This window comes from Sus scrofa, chromosome X (assembly GCF_054392235.1).
Source record: "Sus scrofa isolate SSC_HxYL_T2T_F1_AM1 chromosome X, Sscrofa_HxYL_maternal_Yorkshire_Landrace_v2.0, whole genome shotgun sequence".
NCBI lineage: Eukaryota > Metazoa > Chordata > Mammalia > Artiodactyla > Suidae > Sus > Sus scrofa.
In genome coordinates, this window is record NC_139401.1 from 130,664,265 (window position 1) to 130,682,555 (window position 18,291).

An 18,291-nucleotide genomic window follows, 5' to 3' on the forward strand; every position below is an offset into this window, starting at 1 on the left:
CCTTATTTTATTATATGATAGTTTTTTATAAAGACTATGAAAGAGCTCAGATTTGCTTCTCTTGCTTAAGTCATAAAAGTAACAGGATATAATTAAACTACCAGAGCCTACGCAGATGTTCCGGATGTTTGGGTTTGGTGTGATCAGCATGCTCATCCTGGGATGGCTGCCCATTTATTGCTTCTCTCTTTGCCAGAGGAGGTAGGCAAACATAAACTTTTATTTGCTGATTGCTAAGTATACTTGAATATTTCTGTATAGACACATTTATTCATAGCTCCAAAAATGCAGGGGTTATGTTTCGGTCCCTTTTGCTTGAAAGAAGGTAGCTTGGGAAAAACCTAAAAGTTGAGTTACTATAATATTTCTTTAATGCATGTTATTTTATTTTTCTGTAAATTTAAGATATCCTTTTGCATAGTATGTACATTCCCTTATCAAACAAAATCCCGAATGGAAGGAAGAAATAAATCAGTGAGCTGAAGTTGTGTGGAGTAGAGGTGGTTATTAACCACAAATCAAAAGGATTCCCGGAAGTGTTAGTATCCATCTAGTAGATTGTCATCTACCATTGGGTCTTAAAGCTTTGGTCTGTCTTCAGGCGTTTGTATCAGATTTCTTACTAGCATCTTGTGCAAAATCCCAGTGGGCTGTTGGCATGATGCTTATAAATTCTTTTTTGGGGAGGGGGGACCACACTTGTGGCATATGGAAGTTCCTGGGGACAGGGATCGAATCTGAGCTACAGCTGTGACCTACACCACAGTTGTGGCAGCACCAGATCCTTAACCCACTTTGCCAGGCCAGAGATTGAATCTGCACCCTTTCAGAGACTACTCAAGATCCATAATCCACTGCGCCACAGTGGAAACCCCTACTTTTTTTTTTTTTTTTTTTTTTTTGGTCTTTTTAGAGCCACACCCTCAGCATATGGAGGTTCCCAGGCCAGGGGTTGAATCAGAGCTGCAGCTGCCAACCTCTGCCACAGCCACAGCCACACCAGAGCTGAGCTGTGTCTGCCACCTACGTCACAGCTCACGGCAATGCCAGATCCCCAACCCACTGAGTGAGGCCAGGGATCGAACCTGTGTCCTCATGGATGCTAGTCATATTTGTTTCTGCTGAGCCACAATGGAAACTCCAAGTTGTTGTTGTTTTTTTTTTTTTAATAGCGCCCCACCTACTGGGACAGAGTGGGTTTGGAAGTAGGGATCAAGGCTAGGACTAGGGTAGGATGAGTGAGCCACTCACTCTCAGATTTGTGCAAGTCTAAGTTTGGCACTGGTACAACCCTGAGAGCAAGTACCTCCTTAAACTCTCTGGTAAAGAAAAGGTACCTATTGAAAGTAAAGCATCTTTAATATTTTTACTCAAGTCAATAAGAAAGTAGTGTTTGAGTTACCAAGAAATTTAGATTTCATGGTAAGATTTAGACTAGACACATGTTTTACCTTATTTTCCATAAAGATAATGAAGTCCTCTTTTTTTTGGCTGCATCTGTAGCATGCAGAAGTTCTGGAGCCAGGAATCCATCCCACATCACAGCTGTGACAATGCCAAATCCTTAACTGCTGGGCCACCAGGGAACTCCTCACTAAGACTTTTTTCTTTTCTGTACCTTTTCCTTGAGTCTAATGAATTTGTCATATTCATCATTGTATTTTCAGTTCATAGCAAGGTGCCTCACATATAGTAGATGCTTAATATATTTTTTGTTGAATAAATGAATAGTTGAACGAGTGAAGAAATACAGTGAATGGAACTGGCTGGCCCGGAAGGCAGTCCTTATAGTGATTTAAACTTTGTCATTGCTTACATCACTTTCACAGACTATTTTGAAAAGTCAGTTGGATCACAGTCTTTCACCTCTTCCAGTTTGTATATGAATGTCTATTCTTTTTTCAGTTTTCACTTTTCTATAATGAGTGAGTAGTCTCTTATTCCTAGGCCTCCTTCTTTTCTTTCTCTTCCCAGGTAAATGGGAATAGGAGTGGCATTTTTTACCTTTCCTCCTCCTCTCTAAAGCTTGATTTCATATAGAAGATAACGCATAAATAAAAATGAAATATTATGTGCTAGAAATAGGTGACTAGGATTATGCCATGCAATTTAGAGTGTCTAGTGTAATAGGTCTGGTATAATAATTTCATTATGGCCCCTCTGTTGCGCCTTTGCAAAGGAGTTTTATGGGAATGTTCAGGCACACTGAATTTTTCTCTAAGATGAATTCCAGAGGATTATCCCTTAATAAGAATATATTTTCTTGTTCTGTATAATACAAAGTGCTTGAGAGATTTGAACAATGTGAATAATATATATATATATATTTATATTTATATAGAGAACACCATAAATTTTGGTTTACTGTGATTTATTTGTGTATTTATTCATTTACTTATTTTGCCATTTTGTGTAAGAGTGGTATGTTCCTTACCACTGTAAGTTATCCTGAGCTATTTTGTTGCAAACTCAGAGTAGGTGTCAGTTTCAGCTTTCTGCTTAAGCTGAATTTCCAGGAACAGTGGATGGTTGATGGTGGATGGGGTACTATCATGTTTTCCTGGTAAGCTTATTTTAGAGGCAAGGGGAATAACTGTGTTAGAACTAAGATCCTATCCTTGATACCAAACAAGGAGTTTAAATGGAGGCCAAAGCCTGCTAAACTCCCCCTTTTGGGGGCAAGGTATCTCTTTATAGCTATTCCCTTAACTCACTTTCTTTTCTCCATCTCAAAGAATAAACAGATAGATAAAAAAATTACAGTGGGTAAAATAAATGATCCCATAAAAGGAAAATTGATGCAGCAATAAAATCAGTGTGCAGTGGTTGAGAAAAAGAAAAGAAAGAAGCCAAACACAGTTGTTTGTCTAAATCAGAGGGGCCCAAAGCCAAATGCAGATCTATGGTAATATGATCTGGTCCTCTTTGTTGGAAGAACCCTTGAGGCATTGGAAGATACTCTTAAGCTTCTCCTCCTGCTGGGTCCTTTCCTGTATATTACATATACATTCCTTCAGGAAAAGGCTATGGTAACTTTCCTTTCTTGGCCTTTAGTCATAAACCAAAGCACATGATGTTTTGACATTCCTCAAGTCCTGCAGTTTGGACAGTGCCTTTTAGTTAGTTATAGGTCACCTAAGGAGCTAACAGCTGGCAGGAGTTGGAAGGGATGCAAAGTGAGAAGCAATATGAGTCTGAGGGAGAAATGAAAGTAGTTTAGATGAAGAGGTTAATCACTTTCCAGAGACAAATGCATTTCATTCTTTTAGTGCCTAATTCATGCTTTCTACAATTGACCATACTCAGTTACTGTTTGTTGTGCTAGATGTTGTGGAGGATACAGAAATGTCTAAGAGATACATTCCAGTTTTAAGGAGCTTAAATCTACCTTAAAATAAATCCCAAGCATGCCATATTAAGTAACAGTATAAGATGAAATATAATTAAGCACTAAAATGAATGATGGCAATAACTTATAAAAGTTCTGAAGTTTTGGGTATCAGGTTGAGTGGGAGAAGGCAGAGTGAGCTCCATGGTGGAGGTGCTATTTGAGTTAAGTTTTGAAAGGAGGACAAGATTTGGGTTAGGTGCAGAGGGGACCTAACCCAAATCTTGTCCCACAGAATTCATTACATCCAGATGGAGTCTTTTTACTATAGACTCTTCAAATGCTTGCCATTTCTAATCAGAATTGGCTGAACTTTCCCCTTTAATAATTTATAATTGATTCTGCAGTTTATGTCTGCTTGACTTGAATTCAGGTGTGATGTGAACCAGGTACACAGAGAACTCAAGCCAGCTTAAACTGGTTCACATATACAAATGGAGCAGAGAGCATTAGTGAAAAGCTTTCTAAGAATTTGCTACTAACAGCCTTATTAAACTTGCATATAAGATGCATTTTGAAATTCATTATGTCCTCAAGGTTATGTAAGATCTATTTTTATTCTCATTAATAGGAATCAGAAGCCTCATTAGGTTTAAGTGTCACTAGTAGGCTTAAGACTTACATAGAGATGAAGGAAGGAAAATATCAGGTAAACTGGGACAAAAGGAAGTAGGGGAGGGGGCTCTACGGGGAGAGAGGAGAAGAAGATGGCTAAATTATTCCCGATACATAATAGAGTGCCAGTAACAGTATTTTCAAGTGCAAAATTCAGCGTCTAATGTTTATCTGTTTTTATATAAAGTTTAATCTGTATGTATATGTCAGTTAAATATCTGTGTATTATATAGTGATATGATACTTGAGTGTGTACATAGCTTTGGTAAGGTGGAAAATTCAAATATTGTAATACTATGCCTATTAAACTCAGATGAAGTGCATTTTCATGTTCTTTTTCTTCCTATCAGATTGACTTTGTAACTTTGAATTAAGAAAAATTCAGAACTCAGTCTGAAAATGGCAAGATTTTGTTTTCTTTCAACTAATAAAGTGCCATGTTTTTTTAAGATTGTAGATCATCTGATACACAGATGATGTAAATAGCACATCCCCCATACACTTTGAATATTGCTACTTGCCAGATGGCTGTTACTGAAAATTTCTACATTTAGACAAATCCTGCTGAGTGATTCTCTGTATTATAATGTGGTTTTCATTATGTAGATAGTCTTAATACCACTTATTTTCTTAGAATGGGAGGTAAAAAACTGGGAATACATGTGTCAAAAATTGCCTAAAAATCATTACCCATTGAATTTTAAAAGTAGGCATTTACATTTTCAAATCCCCATGTTTGTGTGTCTCATTATACTGTACAATATAATTAGTAATGTTATTTTGAAAAGGTTTATGCAGTAATTAGCCAACTGCTGAAGGGGTTGCGGTTCCTAGGATTATATACATATGAATTCAGAGAAAGGAAATAAAGCCTATAAACTTTAAAAGTATGGCTGGGCTCTAAGAACTTTGATAAAATATGATCAGATGAGAATGTGAGCAAACTGGAAACCTGCTTTAACATAAAACAGTATAGATTTGAAATTTACATGAAGCCAGTTGTTCTTGGACCCTGTTCAAGGTAATTTAGTTACTGAAGTAATGAGAACCTCATTATATGTGGATTATATGTCTGAGGTGTTCCTATTGCAAGGACTCCAAGGGCAGAATTTTAGAGAATTCTGGAATATTAGGTACTATTAAAAAGAACAGTTTGTTGCCAAGTAACTAATAACCTCATTGCAAAATGCAGTGGCCTTTCTTCAATTCCCATCCAACTTGACCTTTTTTGGTCACATACTACACTGTTGACTGCCCCGGTCCCGGAACTTTGCTTTGAATTTCATTGTTTCCCTTACCATTCTGATCCAGCTCAGTTTGCTTTTCTTTGTTTTCCCAGCTCTGGTTGTTTCCCAAGGCCTTATTCTCAACTATCAGAGAATATTACAAATATGTAGCAGAAAGAATATTTTAAAAGATCTGTGTTCTGACAGTTCCTGGGTAGCCTGGCAATTGAGGAATTAGTGCTGTCACTGCTGTGGTATTGTTATGGCTCAGGTTTGACCCCTGGTCCCAGCAACATCCCTGTGCTGTGGGCGTGGCCAAAAAATGGTCTGTTCTAGTTCTGCCTTTACTACCAGTTTTATAGTGCACTTGACTTCCTTTGGTATTGATTTTCTCATAAAATTAGAGAATTGAGTTTGATAATTTCCAAAGTCCTTTCTGAACATAATATTCTGGGCTTCTCTGGATAAATGATTCTTAAATTTACACCCTAAAATCCTTACTTCTACCTCTTTTATATTTCCAACTACCCTCATGAATTAGATGTCCTATTAGTGCAAAATATACTTAATGCAACATGTGCAAAACTGAACTTATTTTCCTCTCAAATCATCTCCCCTTGACACCTATTCATTTCTGTCATTGATTCTTTTAGTCTCTCAGGCTAGAAACCTTGGAATCATCTCTATTTACTGTCCTTTATCCTTAATTTTTAATTCTATTCTTTTAGTCTCTCTGTCATTTTTTTAAAATTTCCTTTGGAATGATCTGGGATTTACCTCTTCTCATATGTTATAGTCTCAGCTTGCTCCAAGCCTTGTATGTTGTCAGCTGCTGTCCTAAGTAAGTGGTTTCAGGAGAGGAGCAAAAGGGAATCAAGATGTATTAGTCTCTTAGGGCTGTCATAACAATACCACAGCTCAGTTGGCTTAAACAATAGACATTTATTTTCTCGTAGTTTTGCAGGTTAGAAATCCTTGATAAAGATGCCAGCTGATTTGGTTTCTGTAAGGGCTCTCTTCCCAGCTTGCAGATGGTGACGTTCTCTCTGTGTGCTCACATGGCCTTTCCATGATGTATGTGAGAGGGGGAAGAGAGAAAAAGAAGGATGTCTGGTTTTTAGTTTAAAAAAACTAAAAAATTAGTTTTTTATGATGACATTAATTTTCCTGGTCAAGGCCCCACCCTTATGACCTCATTTAATCTTAATTACTCCTTAGAGGTCCTGTTTTCAGATACAGCCACACTGGTAGTTAGGACTTCAACCTGAATTTTAGGGACACACAAAGATTCAGTCCATAAGCCAAGGCTAGCTAGCATTCAAATGCAAAGGCAGTGTTGGGAACTGAGTAGAACATTAGGATGATATATCCAATCTGAAGAATTCATACAAGAGAGACAATAACTGGGATGGGGCTGCAAGTGGGGTTTGGAAGATGGCTAGGAGTTAGGTTCTGGAGAAGTTTCCTGGCACTTTGATAGGAATGTATGGCTGTGCCCTTAGGAAGGAGGGAGTGAGTAAGGATGTTTGCCAGGCTAATTCGGGCATATACTTGGACTCCTAATCTACTGTTTTTCTAATCCATCCTGTACTACACTGCCAGACTTATCTTCCTAAAATAGCATTATCTTATTATGTCATTCAAGAACTTCTAATGGATTCAAGAATATCTGGATTCCAGGCCTTCTGTTGGGTGTTGTGAAGGGCAAAAAGGTGAATCAGATCATGCTCTGTGATCTCAAGGGACACCTAATCTAATATAAGATATAAACAAGTCTCCAAGATAGAAATCACATTCCATAAAAAAGGTACAAATAAAAACAGCATGTTTGGCCTTTTCCAGTTTAAGTTTTCATATACATTGTCTTGTGTGACCTTCAGGACAGAGAGGTTTGGCCTCTTGCTCAAGGTTACGTAGTGATAGAGCAAGGATTCCAGTCTGTCTTCTGAGTTCTCGCAGTTTCTACTATAGGAAATAAGAAAATTAGATTAAAATGGTAACATCTTATTGCTTCAAATCCACTCAAAGGGGCTGCAACTTTCAAAGTTATCTGTATCAGACTCATTCTACAACTCCAATAATATTTCTTATAATACTCCATGTATTTTTTGCTTCAGCCAGGGAACTGTCTTTACTTTTCTTGGCATACCCCAGGCTTTATTCTTTATCTTCTTTTCTTTTGTCCATGTTGCTCCTAGATCTTGGGATTGTTCTTCTTCATCATCTTTGCTTGTTCGAATTCTTTCTTACCTTCATATTGCAGCTACCCCAACTTCCATGAAGTGTTCTGCAACTGCCTGAGATCCCAGTGGTTTTTTTTTTTTTTTTTGGTCTTTTTTGTCTTTTTGCCATTTCTTGGGCTGCTCCTGCGGCATATGGAGGTTCTCAGGCAAGGGGTCGAATCAGAGCCACAGCAGCCGGCCTATGCCAGAGCCACAGCAATTCGGGATTCGAGCCGCATCTGGAACCTACCCCACAGCTTACGGCAACACCGGATCCTTAACCCACTGAGCAAGGCCAAGGATCCAACCTGCAACCTCATGGGCCCTAGTCGGATTCGTTAACCACTGTGCCGTGATGGGAACTCCTGTTTTCTCTTTTCTTGGAACCTCTTTCTGCACTTGTATTCTTATGCACATAATCAAACATATAATTTTCCTTTGTTTCCTGTTATTAGTTTTATTCCTTTGTAAACTGTAACTTCTGTGAGGACAAGGGACCAAGCTTCATACTTTGAGTCTAGAACTGCGAATACCAAAATGGGGTTTCTGCATAGGTATTATTATCCTCCCTTGGGAACATGTAAGAGATGTATGTTTCTAGGCCCCACCCCAGACCTACTGAATCAGAAACTCTGTGTTTAAAGTCCAGCAGTTTGTGTTTTCACAAGCCCAACAAGTGATTATCATGTACACTAAGGTTTGAGAACCACTGATCTCTAGATCGTGTGGTAAGCAACTCAGTGAATAATTTTTGGAATAATCTACTTCATCATTTCTGTGGATTTTATAATGGTCGTTGTGCTGTTGCAAATGATAAGTTAAACTTATAAGTTTTCCTAGCTATAAAATTGATGTTCTATTCTTCACCTGTCTTAACAAATTTATATTTATGTTAATGAATTAGAGTTTATTAAGAAACATGGAAGAATCAACCCACTGGACCAGTGTTTCAAACGTTGTCTAAAAGATGGCTTTACATCTATCGTCTGTAGATGGCTTCTATGGAAGTAACCTTGGGAATGTTTAATAAAACAGATTTACCCAAGAGATTACGATTTAGTAAGTCTGAGATTTGGTCCTGAAATTTGTATTTTTAAAGCACCCCAAATGAATCTAGTATGCAGTCCCATTTGGAACTGCACTAAACTCTCCAGTTCATTCTCCTTTATTCACCTTCGCTCTCCTTTATTCATTCATTCTTTTGGCAAAATTTATTGAGCTCCTGCTTGGTCTAGGCACTTGATAGGCTGCTAGGTATTGTGTTCTTCTCCATCTGAGCGTCTTTCTGAGCGTTCTTCTCCATCTGAGCCTCACTGTCTCTGTTATGAGCTGTCTCAGCCCATAGCCTCAGTTCCCTGATGTACTGAGGGATGTCATCTGCACTCTGCACTGGCCACCCATATTTATGCCAATATCCTGAAACTTGTCATTTGTAAAAAATTGAGCCTATGGGTCTCTACAGTTTTAAACTTCAAAATCCTATTCTTTGACCATTGGTGCCTGTTCTCTAGGTTTTTCCTTTCTTTACTCTTGCTACTCCTGTTTTCATTGAGCCCTCTGGACTCATTATTTCTCTCTTTTTCACTGGTCTTCTATCATTTTAACATCATCTGATTTCTTTACCCTGTATCCTACTGCCTGACACATGAATCCATTCTTTCCAGCTCCTCTGTTGCATTGAAATTGAATCTACATCACTTCTTTGCTCCTAGATCTAGGCTCCTGGGAATTCCCAGAGAAAAAAGTCCAAAACTGTATAGATATGTATCACTAGAAATTCTCATTGGACCTATTAATGTTTCTAGCCACACTACTCTACATGATGCTTACAGATAACATGCTGCCTCACCACTCTGAGCTTTTCGCACAGTGTAACTACTCACTGACTGAAATACTCTTATATATCTCCCCATCTCCACTCTTCCTTATCTGGCTCACTCCACTCAGAATGCAGGCCTTGATTAGATGTCTCCTTAGATTAGACTTCTAGAAAGCTTACCCCAAACCTTCTGCCCAGGTTGGGTCAGACTTCTTCCCCTTGTCTCCTACCAACCTCTGGTTACCTCTATTGGATTAGCTCAATGTGATAAAATTATCCACTTATATATCTGCCTTCCCTTCTAAATTTTAAGGTCCTGTGAGGGCAGGTCCCATGTCTTTATGTCTCACTATTTAGAATAGTATTTTATTTCATAAATGAAAAAATGTTCAGTGAGCGAATGAGTATGGGATAAATTGATTTGTTTAATTCAAGTGTGAATACACTAGCCACAATATATGGCGTTTTATATACAAAGAAGAAAATCACCTCTAGGATACTAAACAGATGATCTCACCCCTACTTTTACCCCTTGGGTATTCTCATTAGGGACTGGGTAAAATATGTAACTTTGGATCAATGATGTGTGTTAGAAGGCTAAACCTAAAACCAAGTCCTCTGTAACCTAAACCAATGCAGTGAGTTTTAAAATAATAAGGTTGTGTTTCATTTTTCTTTGTTGATTAGGTGAAATGTACACCATTAAATTTATTTTTATTTTTTAAAACATTTTAATTTTTTTGTTAATTATTTTTATTTTTCCATTATAGTTGCTTTATAGTGTTCTGTCAATTTTATACTGTACAGCAAAGTGACCCAGTCTCACACACACACACACACACACACATTCTTTTTCTCGCATTATCCTCCATCAAGTGACTAGATATAGTTCCCTGTGCTATGTAAGTCAGAAAGAGAAAGACAGATACCATGTGATATCACTTCTATCTTAAAATAAAAATGTATAGGTAAATAAAACATCATTTTAATTGTGTGGAATAAGATATATTAAAGTCATAGCATTAGAAAAAAAAGTAAGTCCTCATTTTCTTATTGAAAATTCTGAAACTCAAAAAGTTCTGTAAACCTTAAGCTTTTTTATGAATTCATTTGGCAGCAAAACCTGATCTGACCTGACCTGAGACACTTCTAGTCATTATTTAATGCTTAGAGTGAATATTTATATGTTTTGTTATATAAACATTACTGTTTGATCATGAGATGCTCCCCCCCAGACTGTATGAGAATGTGATGTAATATGCAGTATATCATGTCATATCAACTTTCTAAAATACGAAATATTCTACATTCTGAAACACATCTAGCTCTAAGGGACTGAGAATTATTTAGTTGTTTAAGTTTTTTTTTTTTTTTTTTAAAGCTTGCAGTTAACAGCAGTGCAATGTAAAGAAGCCATAGGTAAATCATATCAAATATATTTTTGGCCTTCACCCACTATTTCATTTATGTCTGGAGAATTTTTTTATGATTGATTGAGAAAAAGGTGTTTATTTGCTCTATATCTGTCTTACTTACTTAAAATGTTGTTTTTGGGGAGAAAAATGAGTACTACCTTCAGAGTCATCATGTCAAAAGTAGGCTTACCTATCTCTGGGCCCCACATGCTCAGAACCCATTGCTCTGTATAGCTAAGTAGCACTGCCAGGGGCCAGCTGTCCTCTTCTGTATTCTACCTAGCATTGAGCTGAGGATAGGCATATGTGTCTCTCATTATCTCTTCATAATATATGCAAATCCTTCTCTCCTGGGTTTCCATCCTTACCTCTGCTACAGGCATTCCTATTTCTTTTCCTTGGATTTTTAGGTCTTTAGAAAGTGAAAGGTCTGTAAACATAAAAATCAGCTAACACTTCCTGAGCCCTCATTGCTCGGTAGAGTATATAAAGTTACAAAGTAAAGCTCTAGCCTTACGTTATTTCCAAGTTCTAAGGAGAAAGAGACAGATTAATATAGTGGGTGAGAAATTGTGCTTTAGGTTTAGACAGGTCAGGATTTGAATCTACTACTGAGTAGTCTGGTGACCTTGGGCAAATTACCTTCCTTCTTGGTGCCTCAGTTTCCTTGTCTGAAAAATGGAAATGATAGAAATTATACCTGTCTCATTAACATCATGAAGATTAAATAAGATCATGCACATGAAGCACTTCTATATCGGCCTTGGCATGTAGGAAATCTATCTTACTTACTGTTATTAGTCATTGTTTGCTAAGGCCACAGTATGGTCTAACAGAAAGAGTCTGTACTTGAGAGTCAGACAGACCTTGGTTCAGATACTAGTAACATCTCCATTTACTAGCTATGCATGACCTTGGGTGAGTTATCCTACCTCTTTGAACCTCAGTTTTATCATTTACGCCTTATAGGGTTATTGTGAAGATAAAGTATATAAAGCACCTGGCCAAATTCCTGAGTTCTTGGCCTCTGAGAGGCTTTCAGGTGCTTACCTCCATCCACTGTCCATACAAATGCAAGGAAGTTTAGGATTGACCACCCAATGATATAGTGAATATAAGTGCCGAATTGTAATATTGTAGGTGATCATGTAATGTGAACTATTACTATTTGGTTTTGAAGTTCATAGGAGGGAGGAATCCCTATAGGCTAGAGGTGGAAGGGAAGGGTACCTGGATAAATAATGTATAAGTTAGGTCTTGAGGGTGGGTAACATTGATGTCAGCAGAGGAAAGTAGGACGCCATTTATGTTGTAGAGGAGCCAGTGATCAAAATGACACTACATGGAGTAATAATTATGGTTACGGTAATAAATATGAGTGAGCCAAGTGTAACATTTTCTTTTTTTGTTTTTTTATTAAAGTGTAGCTGATTTACAATGTTGTGCCAATTTCTGCTGTACAGCAAAGCGACTCAGTCATACGTATATATATATATACATTCTTTTTATTTATTTATTTATTTTTTGTCTTTTTGTCTTTTTTGTTGTTGTTGTTGTTGTTGTTGCTATTTCTTGGGCCGCTCCTGCGGCATATGGAGGTTCCCAGGCTAGGGGTCCAATCGGAGCTGTAGCCACCGGCCTACGCCAGAGCCACAGCAACGCAGGATCTGAGCCGCGTCTGCAACCTACACCACAGCTCACGGCAATGCCGGATCGTTAACTCACTGAGCAAGTGCAGGGATCGAACCCGCAACCTCATGGTTCCTAGTCGGATTCGTTAACCACTGCGCCACGACGGGAACTCCTACATTCTTTTTAAATATGATTTTCTAGCACAGTCTATCCCAGGAGATTGGATATAGTTCCCCATGCTATATAGTAGGACCTTATTGTCTATCCATTCTAAATATAATAGTTTGCACCTACTAACCCCAAGCTCCCAGTCCATCCCACTCCCTCCCCCTCGGCAACCACAAGTCTGTTCTCTATGTCTGCAAGTCTGTTTCTGTTCTGTAGATGGGTTCATTTGTGGCATATTTTAGATTCTACATGTAAGTGATATCATATGGAATTTGTCTTTCTCTTTCTGACTTTCTTCCCAAGTGTAATACTTTCTATCATAGTTATTAAATCTGGTGAATTAAACAGTCAGATGGGAATGTGTAAAGAGCTATATGAGCAAATAGCCTTTTCCTTATAACCCACCATTATTATTTTCTATCACTGTTGAGAAATAAGGTTTCACTTTGAACTTTTAATATTACAGCAGATGGGCCAACCCTTTACGAAGGAAAATGAACAGAATTTTAAAGGGTTTGAAGAAACAAAGAAACAAACTAAAGAGGGATGCTGAAATGTTAGGGACAGCAATGGATGAGGAAGGATTAGGTGATGAAAAGGAGCAGGAGACCAAAGGTAACGACAATAGGATATAAAGTTGAAGTATTTAATACTTGATTCTTGTTATCATCATCTTGGTTCAGTTGATGCTTTTTTGTTTTTTATCCCATAAATGTTTGGACCACAGAAGTATCAGCTTATGAAGCAAATACTGTCACTAGGGATATTTGGATGAGAGGAAGGTGGACAAGAAATATGCCAAGTTATTTGGGTGCCATGTTATTTGGTATATATAGTTCAGCCCTTCAGAGAAACAAAGATATGGAATCTGCCTACCCTGACTCTGAAGCTCTATGGTAAATACCCTTGCTAAATAATAATGGCCATGGTTCTCCATATACATTGATCATATTGACATATCCAGGGGAAGGAGCATGGCCACAGGAGTCTAATGGATCTGAGATCAAATTCTGGATCCTAGCTGTAGTTTCAGCTGTATGTTCCCTAAACATACACAATGCAGTATTAGAAGAGGTTCAGAGAGATGATCCCGGAATCACACATCAGGGACTACCTGGGCCTCACTTTACTTGCACAGGCTTATAGATCCCCTAGCCTTGGCCTCTGTATCCTCCTCCCAAAGTAATTGCAAAGGGCCAAATAAGAATAAAATGGTTTGTGAGAAAAGAAGTATACTTCAAGGGGTAGAATACTGGCCTGAAGTCAGGAGACTCAGGCCATCAACTAGTGGCATTTCCGTGAGCAAGTACCTTAACCTTTCAGCTCCCTAATACTTTCAGCTGAGATTTTTTTTTGTGTGTAGCTTAATATAACATATGTGAAAAGACTTTGAAAATTGCAGCACATTACTTAAATTTAAGGTGTAAATTTCTAGTCTCAGTTATAGAGGAGAGGAGTGGACTAATAGACCATTAAACAGCATCAGGAGAGTCTGCCTTTAGTCCCAGTTCTGCTCTACTCTACAATGGGAGCTTGGGCAAATCCCTTACCTTTCCTGGGCTCACTTCACGAAGCCGCAAAATAGAGATTTGGACTAGATGAATAGGAAAAGTGACTGATCTCAGAAGAAACAAAAGAAAATCCTTATACAAGATATTATATATGTATATATAATTGATATATTATTCATATTAGGCAATAAACGTATAAAATTCATTTTAATTGTTATACATACCTACATATTACTTTGTATAAGTTTAATGCAGTACATACATACATATATATATGTACACACATGCACATATGCATGTATATGATATAACTAGACTAACAAAGCTTGATTTCTGTGGCCCATTCTTTGAGGCATGGAAATTATCTTTGTTATTCATAATTTGTCACTGTAATGGTATTTGCTATAGTGTATTTTGTCTGTATGCCTCACAGTAATAAGATGATACATTGGCAAACTGAAAATAACTAAGTTAATGATAGCATTCAGCATATAGAATTTGAGAACTTTGTTGCAGTCAGTTCCCTTTGTAACAAAGTGTGATGTGTGTATAGTAATTCTTTCAAGTTGTTTAACTCTACTTTACTTTTCTCCTGTAGCATTATTTTCCCATTGAGAAGAACACAAATCCTTTCAGAGCAGAGGAAACTGTCCCAGTCATCTATACCTGATGGAGCATTTTAGAAGGATGAAAGTTATTTTTCTTATGTTTATTTCCAAATATAAAATAAAGTTATAGTTCAGTTTTTGTGCATCAAATCAGAATCCGAATTCTTCTTATTAAAAATAGTTTCACAGGGAGTTCCCATTGTGGCACAGCGGAAACAAATCTGACCAGGAACCATGAGGTTGCGGGTTTGATCCCTGCCTTTTCTCGGCGGGTCAAGGATCTGGCATTGCTGTGAGCTATGGTATAGGCTGACGGCTATAGCTCTGATTAGACCCCTAGCCTGGGAACCTCCATATGCCGAGAGTGCGGCCCTAAAAAGACAAAAAATAAAAAATTAAAAAAAATAGTTTCTATAGAATTTTAAAACCATATGAAAAGCTCTGCTGGCATTTCAGGTCCTGCATAATGATGTGATCTTTGCAACTTGGGTTATATTATCAACATATACTTCAATTGGTGTTAAGGCAGAGATTTCATGTTGTTATTCACCTTCCAGAAAAGTGGCAGGAAAAAACCAGTGATCATATCACTGTGTATGACACTCTTTGTTTTGAGGAAAAGAAATAAAAACATTTTGTATTAGGGTTCTTAGTAGTTTATAATTTATGGAATTATTTTTTTCCACCATAAAAGTAAGACACACTCATTATAGAAAATTTGGTTAAAAGGTTATGTAGAAGAAAGGGAAAAAATCAACCATAATCTGTTACCCAGAGCTGAACACTATTATTCTCTTACGTTTTCTTTATGTTTTAAAGAAAACAATTGTGTTATGTGATATACATAAAATTGACCTCTTAAAAAAAGTTACACTTTTTTATGATTCACTTTCCTCTTTGAAATGTGTGGGGCTCAAGTTTACCTGGGCTTGTTGCTTATTCATTCAACGAACATTGACTTAACCCCTACTCTGGGCTACAAAGAATACAGTCAGTCATGAGCAAGACAGACTTGGCCTTTCCTTCATGGAGCTCACCATCCAGCTTGTGTGGAAACCAAATAAAGAAATAATGATAGGGCTGTGATTGGAGGAGTAGAGTACCAACTTCTATGGGAGCAGATGGCAGGGGCACTAGACCAGACTTCAGGAAGAGACATAAAATGAAAAGTAAGAAGGATCAACAGGCATTTGCCACACAGTCACTGTGGGGTGGAAGGAGTGTTTCAGGTATGAAGCCCAAAGTGCATGGAGTATTTGGAACACTGCAAATAGTTCAGGTTCGCAGCAGTTTCAACTTAGATGTTAATTCAGAGGAATTTATAACCTACATTAAAGAGTTGGGTTTTATCCTATGGACAGAAGGGAATCAAATGAAGGGTTTTAAGCAAAGAAATGATATGGTTAGATCTAGATTCTTAGAGGTCACTCTGACTAATGTGTGGACAATTGGGAGTGTGCAACAACTGGGGTCAAGGGAACCATTTATGAAGCTGTTGTATTAATGTGGATGAGAAAATATAGTACCCTGGGCTAGGGTAGTGGCACTTGTGGATAGAAATAGATTTGAGAGCTGTTTAGCTTATAGCATCAATCAGACTTGATGATTAATGTGTGTGGGAGAAGAAATGAGAGTGCTGAAAGGAGAGTATGAAATTCAGGTTTCAAAATGATGAGTCAGCTAGAAAGATGGTGGTGCTATTCACTGAGCTGGGACAATGAGAAGACAGGCAGGTTTGGCAGGGGAAGAGGAGTCATTTTTAGATGGGCTGTTTAAGTGCCTATGGGCCTTTCAGGTACATATGAATAGTAGACAGATAAATGGTTCTGGAATTCAGGAGAAAGGTCTGGCTGGATATAAAAGTTGAGAGTCATCAATATATACGTAATAATTGAAATCACAGTGAATGATTGAGTCCAACCAGAAAGAATAAGAAAAAAAGAAGGGACTGGAATAGAATCCAGAGGAACGCATGCATCGCAAGCATTTAGAGGGTGGTCAGAGTAGTGTAGCTGTCAGCAGAGACTGAGAAGTAGGAGCATAAGTAGGAAAGAACAATATAGGTGGTGGCATGTTTCAGGAAGGAAGAGTGCTCAACAGTATCAAAATTTGCATTCATTTCCATTGGATTTGATAACATGGAAGTCATTAGTGACTTTTACAGTAGCAGTTTCAGTGAAGAGGTAGGAGCAGAAATTAGATAACTTTTGGGAGTTCCTGGCCTGGCTCAGCAGAAATGAATTTGGCTAGTATCCATGAGGTCGCAGGTTGGATCCCTGGCCTCGCTCAGTGGGTTAAGGGTCTGGCATTGCCGTGAGCTTGGTGTAGGTTGCAGACGTCGCTTGGATCTGGCATTGCTGTGGCTGTGGTGTAGGCCAGCAGCTATAGCTCCAATTCAGCCTTCAACCCCCAGCCTAGGAATCTCCATGTGGCACAGGTGAGGCCCTAAAAAGACAAAAAAAAAAAAAAAAAAAAAAAGAAAGAAATTAGATAACTGAGTTACAAATTAGGAAGTGAAATGTGAAAGCAGAGAGTGTAGACAATTTGTTGAAAAAATTTGGCTGTGAAGGGAATCAGAGAAATAATGGTGTCATAATTGATTGGTGGTACAAGATGTGAGGAATAATTTTTTCAAGATAGGAGACTAAATGAAACATTGAGTAATAAAGGCTGGGGGTGTAAGGAAGTTTCAACTTGCTCTCCTTATCCCATCTTACCCTGGTCTGTTTTTTCCATAGCATTTATCACCTGTGAACATACTGTATAATTTAGTCATTTATTATGCTTATTGTTTATCATTTGCCTTTCCCTGCCAGAATATAAGTTCTCCGAGGGCAGAGCTTTTTATGTATTTTATTCAACGATGCATCCCAAGTGCCTAGGACAGTGTCTGGCACATAGTAAAGACTCAAAAGTAAGACATGTATTAGATAATTGGATTAGAAAAAGGTGTTTTTGTGAAGTTCTTCACTTTTACTATGATGAACAGGCACTTCCAAGGTGAACTGGCATCTTAGAGAAAAGTTGGCCGTACAACAAATGATCATCAGAGTTCAATAAAACAAGTGGTTGCTTTTAAAGCTATTCCATAAGAATCTAATACCGCTTCTCTAAATTTTAAGAACTGTATTCAGGAAAAACTAAATGAAAAAGAACAACCAAAAAAGGCCTCTGGGTAGAAATAAGTAATAAGACAACTCCGTAAAGAAACTTTAGACTATAAGATTGAGATTTTTAGCAAAAGCTGCTGCAGTCAATGAAGAAGATAAGCATAGTACTCTGAAAGCAATAGAAAGGAACATCTGCAGTCTGCAAATGCTCTCTGTTTAACAGAAAAGAATCTGGGTTGCTGGGTACAATGACAGAGATTACCACTAAAAGGGTAGTGTAAGGGAAAAGGATATGAGCATAGAGTTGCAGTAGAACAATTAAAGATAAATGCTGGACCATAGATGAAAAGTTGAAGCAGTTGAGGGCTTGTTATTGTTAAAGATTAAAAGCCAAAGGGACCCTCACAAGAGTGGGAAGGAAATAAGGTTGTTCAGAGTGTCATGTCCAATACCAGTGCCTAATGCACTACTAAGTCGTGTCAGACACAGTGATCAAGTCCTGCAAGAGATAGGTGGGTAGCTCATAAGTGTGTCACTAACATGCAAACCTTAACAGTCACAGATTTATTTCGCTCAA

At 37.9% G+C, this 18,291-nt stretch overlaps 1 protein-coding gene across 10 annotated transcripts in view; it reads left to right on the forward strand.

Moving 5' to 3' along the window:
- Positions 1-18,291, forward strand: part of FMR1NB (FMR1 neighbor) — a 307,469-nt gene that overhangs the window by 22,822 nt on the left and 266,356 nt on the right. For 5 of the 10 annotated variants that reach the window (XM_085006510.1, XM_085006507.1, XM_085006505.1 and 2 more), the window contains exon 4: positions 105-201. In XM_085006510.1, coding sequence (XP_084862636.1) covers positions 105-201 — 97 coding nt within the window. Of the gene's footprint in view, positions 1-104; positions 202-12,951; positions 13,101-13,212; positions 13,382-14,594; positions 14,755-18,291 lie in introns of those variants that run through there. The other 5 variants (XM_085006503.1, XM_085006504.1, XM_021080272.2 and 2 more) reach the window with 5 other exon arrangements.